This window comes from Tinamus guttatus, unplaced genomic scaffold, assembly GCF_059628265.1.
Source record: "Tinamus guttatus ecotype Peru unplaced genomic scaffold, ASM5962826v1 Tinamus_guttatus_pri_ptg000389l, whole genome shotgun sequence".
Classification (NCBI taxonomy): Eukaryota; Metazoa; Chordata; class Aves; order Tinamiformes; family Tinamidae; genus Tinamus; species Tinamus guttatus.
In genome coordinates this window covers 8650907-8659723 of record NW_028288923.1, presented here as the reverse complement: position 1 = coordinate 8659723, position 8817 = coordinate 8650907, and the positions used below count along the sequence as shown (strand labels likewise).

Here is an 8817-nt window from a genome sequence, read left to right as displayed (position 1 = left end):
GCGGCGGCGGCGTGGACGGCTTGCGGGTACGGTGGTTCCGCCGTCCTGTTCCGGGGCTGCTCCGGGCCGGTTCGGTACCGCGGGGAGCGTTAGCCGTTGTGCGGGTGGCGGGGTTGAGACCGAGGGGAGCGCGGGGAGACCGTGACGCCTCGTCCGAGGGAAACGGCGCGTCGTCTCCCGAGCGTTTGCTCGAGGGGAGACGGCGGCGACAGCTTTTTCTTGTGAGGGGGTGTTTTTTTTTTTGTTTTGTTTTGTTTGGTTTTTAGTTGTAAAATTCCCGCGGTTTGCGGGGTTGGGAAGCTCCCTGCGGGGAGGTGTCTGCGCCAGGAAGCGGGTGGGGTGGGAGAAGGAAGGAGAGAGGTGGGAAGGGGAGAGGATATCCCGGTTGCATGGGGGTATCGCCCGCAACGGTCTCCTGTTATCCACGCAGGGACGTGTGAGGAAGCTGCTTGTGTGCCCAGGGCTGAAGGCCCAGGGATAAGTACAGCGAGTAGAGGAGCAAAGCGGGTCCACATATCCCGTTTTGAGTTTGAGTCTGCCCGGAAAGGCCAGGGTGGGTGGTGTGGGGTGTCAGTGGAGCCCTCATTTGTGCTTGCAAAATGCCACCTGTCTGCCGTGAGAACATGATTGCTCTGTGAGGTTTGTCTCTATTTGATAATAGTCTGATAATTCAGCTAATAAACTTGGATGCTTACTACACTTGGAGGAACAGTGATGTTCTGTGGTTGATATTCTGCAAGTTTTCACAACTGTAGTGTTAAATGGTGGAGCTGGTTATTTCTACTGTGCTGCTTCACACCCTGATTGCATTTGCCCTCTTCACTATGTGGCTGTTTTATTTATACTAATCTTGTGTGTTCTTTCAGTGGCAGTGGCCCCTGGTCAAGGTATCATAGATGACCTGAAAGTTTGGGTATACAGTATTTTCAGATGCAGAGCACTAGTTAAGAAATTATTAGCAGTTTATAATGACTCTAAGGACTAAAATTACACTTTGATCTTTATGATTTTATTGTCTCATTACTTTCTGTGCTTCAAAGAGTCTCTTGTTTCTTGTACTTTGAGCTCTCTCCCTCCGGTTACCCCAGCCTATTTTGTAGATAAGATAAATTATGGAAAATTAACATTCAACTATTGCATTTCCCTTTTCTGCTTAGGCTTGAATTGTTTTATTTACAATATTGGAGTTGAGCAACATAGCTAAATCCTTGAAGATGATGACAGAGATTACACTATTTTCCTCTGCTGTCAGGAATGCTGTTCAGTAGCTTAGGAGAGAGTTGATTTGAAGCCTAAAGAGATAGAGGCTATATAAAGAGAGACGATCTGGTGAAACAGAAGGATTTAAAGTTGCAATCTTGGTAGGAATAATTTGTCCTCCTTTACAAAGAGTGTAAAGTAGTCAAGATATTTAACAACCAGTAATTAGTGAGACCTCGTTGCTGCCAAAGCTTTTTGCCTGAAGTGCTAATGTGTCATATTATTTTGCCATAACCAGCTTTTTGCAGCTTTTTATTCTTTAATTATTATTTTTAATTAAGTCATTCTTCTTGCAGCACAATTTATCACTGCACATGCCTTCTTATCCATATGATTTTAACCTTGAGAAAGAGGTAGTTATTTATATATTTTAGCACTGCATGTTTGGGTCAAACATACACCTTTTCTAAGAGACGAGAAAAATAATAGTAGGAGATAATTCCAGGCAACCTTCTTAAGCTTGGATTACTTTGTTTGTTTTTTGCCATCGAGGTGGTACTATACATTTTTGGATGGATTGTAACATATGTAGAATCTCCAAGGTCATTTATTCTGTAATCATGTAATATGACAAGTTGATATGGTTGGAAAGAAGGTTGTAATTGCCTCCCTAAATGCCCTCCCCTCTTCTGTCTAGGCTTATGATTGCCATGGCTGCGGTGGATCGTTTCTCCCTCTTGTACAGGGAGATCGGCCGTACCTGCAATTTTTACATCGAGGCCCTAGCGATCATTGGAGCTTGGTACACGGCTAGGAAGTTCATCAGTTTTGCTTTGAACAGCTACAGTCTCCTCCGGCTCCATTTCCTTCCAAAGGTGGTTGGCGAGATTGATCTTGTCAAGCGCTATGGAAAGTGGGCTGTAGTAACTGGTAAGTGACTCAAGCAAGTATATTTACTTAAGTTTACATAACATGTATCTTCAAGGAAGAGTTAATCTGACTCCTGAAATGGGTTATTAATCTCTCTTCCCTACCAATCACGCATGAAGAAACCTCTTACCAGAATTTGGAAGTTCTGTAAAAGTCATTATCTTACTTTGCTGGGTAAGTTTATGTCACAAGCTGGGATTTGTATTAACTCAGGCTGCAGCTGCAGAATGAACGCAATTTAATTTGAACGACTGTCATCTAGAAGACAGTTAAGCTCACTGTAGTGATTGTCTGCTACAGCTTTTCCCTAAAATTGTAAGGTACACCCAAAACGCATATGGGCAAGCATAAGAATACACAGCAAAAGTACATAGAGATGCACCTGGGAGCACTATGGCATTTGTGCGGGTGCTGAATTCTGAGCAATGTTTAAGTTTGCATCTCTGACATCCTTCTTGTTTGTTAAACTTCTACTGTAAGTGCTCTGCTGTTGTCATTGAAATGTTTAAGTCTCTCGAGAGGGCGTTGCAGAAGGTTCTTGCTGACGGTGTTGTCCTCAGTGTTGTCCTCAGCTGTCCTCAGGTTTAAAGATCAGTGTGTTCAGGGTGGTGTCCGCTTCAGAGAAGGCAGTAAAACTGTAATTAAAAGAACTGTAGAAACAGAAGACGAGGCTTGCTCTAATCTTTGCAATTTTCTATTCCAGGTAGCACAGATGGCATTGGGAAAGCATATGCTGAAGAGCTGGCCAGGCGAGGTGTCAACATCATCTTAATCAGCCGCAGCAAGGAGAAGCTGGAGGCTGTATCTCGAAGCATAGCTGAAACCTACAAAGTGGAAACAGATTTCATAGTAGCTGACTTCAGCAAGGGGCGTGAGGTTTACCTCCCCATTAAGGAGGGCCTGAAGGACAGAGAAATTGGAATTTTGGTGAATAATGTAGGATTGTTTTATACCTATCCGGACTACTTTACCAACATGACAGAGGATTTGCTGTGGGACATGATGAATATTAATATTGCTTCTGCTAACATGATGGTCCATATTGTGCTGCCAGGCATGTTAGAGAAGAAAAAGGGGGCAATTGTGAATGTGTCTTCTGCATCCTGTTGCCAACCAACACCAATGCTGACAGTGTATGGAGCCTCTAAAGTAAGTTGGAGTGTGATGTTTAATGGTATATGTTGAAGAGTAGAGCTATGGGTTTTCTGGATTTTTTTTTTTCTTCCCTAAAACGTGTTCAATGGGAATATCAAAATAATTGAAACTTTTCTAGGGACTTACCAAATGCCAGTGTATTATGCAGTCAGCATACTGCTTTATCACAGTAACAGGAATTTCTTATCTCTATTCCCCATCTGTGCTGTGCAGAGATGTCTCAACATACTTACAGATTAGTGTTTGGTAGCAAGAGGGGCTACGCTTATGGTTCAGCCACTGCTGTGGTAAGTGCTGCAAAAAGGCAGCTTTGTCTGTGAGATTGGGGCAATTGGTGCACACTGAGTGGGACAAAAGGCAATAATCATTACCTGAGCCATGTTTGGGAAGTAGTGAAAAGGACTTTTTTCCCATAATTATTCTTCCTGAGGAGAGTGGGGCAGTAGTGAATAGGCTGGGACAGTTGGATGATGCTGGAAGCCTGTATGTGTGTGGGGATGCAGACACGTTGGACGATTTGCTGCTGAATCTTCAAAAGCAATTGGGCTTGTATACAAAGTTCCTTCTAACAGCCCTGTTTCTCCTGTGGTTCTTGTGAGCTCTTCCTTTTGCCTGAAGCAACAGCAACTGTGTTACCCCAGAGTATAACTCCTTGAAGATTTTTTTTTTAAGTGTTGAAACTGGCTTAAAAAGAACTCCCGCTCTCTCTGCAGAGCATCTTTCTCTTGGTTACGCAAAGTGCATCTACAACTGCACTCAGACCACATCAGATAAGTGGCCTGAATGAAATAAAACAAAATCCAAAGCCTACTATTTTTTTCTTACCATCATTAATTTAAATCCTCGGTCAGCAATCTGGCTTAAAGCATGGCCTCTCAACAAGCACTATGGCATTCTAAGCTTTCTTGTGGGCTAGTTGTGTAAAATGTTTGAAGTGGTTGGTTTGGGCTTCTTTCTTTTGATTCTTGTTGGTTTTTGCCCAAGGTAGTCCCAGCAAGTAACTAGTCCGGTTTCTGGAGAGGACCATTTGAACATGAAATTCACTTGTCCAGTTCTTTAACATATTTTACTTCCTGTTGTCCTTTTGACAGTGGTAGGCATAGTTAGCCTTTGAGCACCCTCTGTATAGTCCCCAAGCTAAAGAAGTTCTTTGTTTTGGGTGAAACTAATGTTTCCATAGTGTTTTTAACCAGAAATTGCCAGATTTGTTTTTTTGATAAATGCACATCAGAGAGGGAAGTTATTACCTTTTCCTGTAAGTTACTGAAATACTGCAAGGTTCTTGCAAACAAATGTCAACAAATAGAAATACTGTGTGTGTGTGTGTGTATATATGTGTGTATGTGTGTGTGTATATATATATATATTTGGCCTATGCCCATGCATATGCCAAAACTTTGCTGTAGTTTTGAAAAAACTCTGCACTGAGACTTAACTGTTATAAGCACAAAACTGAGGCAGCTATTTTGCTTTTGTTTCCCTAGGCCTACTTGGACTATTTCAGTAGAGCACTACATTACGAGTATTCCTCAAAAGGGATCTTCATCCAGAGTTTAACTCCATTCGTAGTTGCTACAAAAATGGTACCGCGCGGTAGTGTTGGATCAAAAAGATCTTTCTTTTTTCCTTCTGCTGAAGAATATGCGAGTCAAGCAGTTTCTACTCTTGGCCTGTCCAAAAGGACTACTGGTTACTGGAAGCATGCAATGCAGGTAAAATAATTCATTAGAATCTTTTGTGTTAGCCAGTAGAAGTAAGAGATTTACTTTCTTAGAAGTCAAGACAGGAACTGTGGAAATATTTTGAAAAAAAAATACAGTACATAGCAAAAGACTTAACAGCATTGCCCCATGTTTACTTATTTCACTTTAGTAAATTATGCTTGGGCATACTGTTTTTAAAGATGAGAGAGAATCTGCTTTCTACTGGAAATCCACAGCAAAAGTAGCAAATGGGTTTTTATTCAAAAGCACACCTTTTTTGGGGGGGGGGGGAGGGGGAGGTAATGTTGCTGATCAGGCCTGCATTTCATTGTGTATTTTTGAAGAGAAGATGCATTTTGTTGAATCTTAGTTTATATCTCATACATGTTTCGGTGCTTTAGTGGTAATTTGTTTGATTTAATCAAAAAAATACTAATCTTCCCTTTCCTCTTTCTCTCTTCTCGTCTCCCTGCCTGTCTCCACAGTTCACACTGGGTGAACACCTACCCGAGTGGATCTGGGCATGGGGCGCGAAGTTTTTGGCCAGAATTGTACGCAAAGAAGCTTTAACAAGCAAACTGAAGTAGGAATATCCAGATGAGAAGTGATCTGAGTGCTGCAAGACTGTTTAGAGTACTCTGAATTTAGTGAAGACTACATTTTGCTTGTTTATTTGTATTAAATAGTTCCACTGTTTTCATCTAGGACAAACAGCTGGTCTTGTTGAGGAAAATCTTGGTACACCTTGTCTTTAATGAATTTGGACAAGAACATGTAGAGTTGTAATTCTGATCATGAATGTCTCTTGCATCATGCTAAATGATTTCAAATTAAATCAACAGGATTCAAGATTTCTCCAAGCCTTTCAAAAATGGGCCCCAGAGAGATCCAAAATCATGCTGCTTAAAAAGAGCAATCCCAGTTAACTGATAAGTTTCTATAACATACAGCTTAGTGAACTTTTCTGGTCTTTAGACTGTAAATGTTCATATGCTTCAAATGTACAAGTTTAGTCTTTTTGATTTTGTTGTTCTTGTTTTGCTTTTTCGAATGATGTTAATTTAAGGTACTTCTCGAAATTCAGGTGTATAGAAAGTTGTTAAAATGACTGAAAAAGTCATACAGAGCTGTAAAGCAATTTGGAGATATATTTGTTTGCTTCCTTATTCCAAGCATGAATGCTCTTGATCATGCTTTAAATACTCCTTCAGCAATCTGAGACATGTCTGGAGCATTGAGTAAAGACTGTAGAAACAGATTAGCTGAAGAAAAATAACAAATAACTTAATCTTTTGGTTTAAATAAACCGATTGTCTTTCCTAAGAGAATAAAAAAGTTATTAAAAGTCTTGGTGCTTCAAGATTTTGATGCTTTTATGTATAGATATACCTAATAATATATTATTTATATTATATATATTCATGTGATCATCTGATACCACGCATGAGTTGCAGATTAAATCTCTGGAAGTCAGAGATTTAGGTCTCTTCTGTATATTTGTAATTACTATGTGAATAGTTATTCTTCATCCTTTTCTATTTTATCAGGGAATCATTAGTTCTCCTCCTGTATTGAAACCCTCCACACTAACTGTATAGCTGCTATCCATGGCTCTGTGGATCGAAGTATCCTTCCCCTTTCTGCTATTCCACCATTCATTGTGGCGCTGTATTGTATGACAGCGACAGGGTGGGTTAGGTCAGTAAATTTCTATCTCTTGTTCATTAAAATCCCTGCACCCAGAGCTGGGAGGAACTGTGTGCTTTTTCCCTAAACGCTGCACTTGTGATTGTGAAGTGGCTTTCCTGTAGCTCCTCCACAAGAACGTTGCCCTGGTGATGTTAAATTCTGCACGTGTATCATTGCCCCCCAGAAATTTTTCATGGGATTGGGTTTTGTACCTTAATATATAATTATTTCTATGCAACCTTTTTATAAAATTCTGAGAGGTAGCACTTGGCATCTTAACAGGAGCTATTAAAAATTTAGATGATTAGACTGAATAGACTGAAACTGTCCCCAGCCTTCGGGATCACGGCGCTCTCGTGAGGGAGCCCGTAGCCTCGAGCCTCGCTTTTCTGAGAGCGACCCAGCTCTGTTCGCCCCTTTCTGAGGATAATTCCCCTCCGGGCGTCCTTGGCGGCAGTACTGTCGCGGCAGCGGGCCCGTTTCGCTAGCAGTGTAGCACGGCAGTGTTTTAGCGTGCGGGTTTTTTGCGCCTCGCTGTTTTTTCCGCCGGTAACGGCGCGGGTTACGCCCCGGCCCCTCACGGAGCCGCAGGGAGGGCGCAGCGGCGGGGCGCAGTGCGCACGCGCGCTGCGCTCTCGCGAGACGGCGCCGGTAAACACTGCACAAAATGGCGGCCGCGGCGGCGGGCCTGGGGGCGGCGGCGGCGGCCCGGTGAGTGCGACGGGCGGAGCGGGGGGGAGCGGGGAGGGGAGCGCTCAGCCCTCCGGCCCGGCGGGCAGGCAGGCAACGGCCTACTCCGCAACAGCTGCCCGCTCCGCAGCAGGCGCATCGCCGTGCTCGGGGCTCCCGCGCAGCCCCTCAGCTCGGGGCCTTCCCCGGGTCGCGCCTGCCGGGACCTCGGTGTGTTTATTCGATGGAGCCGAATAAAGCTGTCCCGGTGCTTGGCACCCGCCAGGTTTCAGGACCGTGTATCCTTTTACTTTATAATCCCTGTCATCGTTATCTGCTTTCAGTATTAGCGTGTTTTTAGTTTTATTGCCTTAATAGACCCCGGTCTGTGAGGTGATAAGAGCTCGACCACCTGTTGTTGCCGTGTTCAGCTTAGAACTAAGAGAAAACTTTGTAATTCCCAGCACTTTGCGCTCTGTCGTGGTGCTGGAAATCTCCAGGAAAGGAGAATTACTTTGCTGTCACTAAGAAACACTTGAGAGAGCTAAATAAACCTCAATAAAAGCGAGGTGACAGCTGGCACACACAGCCTCATTTTATTTTGTGTGTGTGTGTGATGTGTGGTCAGCATTCCCCTTAAATAGGGTAAAGTGCCTAATACAACTTTTGCTGGCTGTTCTACTCCCTGCAGAAATGTATAATTATTATAATTATTAATTATAATTATAACATTTACTATTTATAATATTAATTATAATAAATATATTATTATAATTGCCACAGCACCCAGAGAAAAATGTTCTTCTTCCCTTGTCTTTTAATGGCCCATTTAGTTTTTGGGGTTTCAAAAACACTAGCATAGAAACTTTTATTGAATCCTTCTGCTGCTTCAGGGCAAGGGATGAAGGCTTCCTCTCTGTGGAAAACAGCAGCGCATTTTTTAAACTTCATATTATAGCTTTTGTAAGCCATGCCCTTGTTTTCTCAGGGATCCACATACTGGTAACCCATGTTCCACCTCAAGACGTTTTTTCTCAGGGATCCACATACTGGTAACCCATGTTTCACCTCAAGACATTTTGAAAGAATTTTTCATTCTGATCTTCCTCTTCAAACACAGGAACTGAAAGTTTCCTCCATGTAATATTTCTGGTAGTATTTTTGCTAGTGCCTGGAGTAGAGTTAGAACCTAATTCCCCTTGTGTAAAATTGCTTACAGCAGTAGTAGTATTTTTCAACATGGTTCTGCTTTTAAAAAATCATTTTCAAGTGAATGTAGACATTTTTGTCATGCTAATTTTTTTTTTGCTCTTTATTTTTTGTTTGCATTGGACCTTGAATGTGTTTTTGTTTTCTCCCCTTGCACCAAGGGTCAGAGAGTTTGTCACAGTTGTCTGTTCTATCAGCACCCCAATACACGAGTGCTCTTGCGCAAACAAGGAAGAGACTTAAGAGCATTCTTGAAAAATTA

At 42.5% G+C, this 8817-nt stretch overlaps 1 protein-coding gene across 1 annotated transcript; it reads left to right on the top strand.

The window, feature by feature from the left end:
• The first annotated feature begins 57 nt into the window (after positions 1 to 57).
• On the top strand, positions 58 to 6332 carry HSDL1 (hydroxysteroid dehydrogenase like 1). The gene is made up of 5 exons (XM_088530908.1): positions 58 to 74; positions 1898 to 2130; positions 2834 to 3279; positions 4770 to 4997; positions 5474 to 6332. Exons 2-5 carry the CDS (start codon positions 1902 to 1904, stop codon positions 5573 to 5575), a joined length of 1005 nt encoding a protein of 334 aa, XP_088387034.1. The 5' UTR covers positions 58 to 74; positions 1898 to 1901; the 3' UTR covers positions 5576 to 6332.
• The last annotated feature ends 2485 nt before the right edge of the window (positions 6333 to 8817 follow it).

Excerpts from the sequence above, each read along its gene's own strand:
- HSDL1 (XM_088530908.1), top strand. The coding sequence starts at position 1,902 with ATGATTGCCATGGCTGCGGTGGATCGTTTCTCCCTCTTGTACAGGGAG. Across the intron at positions 2,131-2,833 it reads AAAGTGGGCTGTAGTAACTG|GTAGCACAGATGGCATTGGG; the intron begins GTAAGTGACTCA and ends TTTCTATTCCAG. Across the intron at positions 3,280-4,769 it reads CAGTGTATGGAGCCTCTAAA|GCCTACTTGGACTATTTCAG; the intron begins GTAAGTTGGAGT and ends TTGTTTCCCTAG.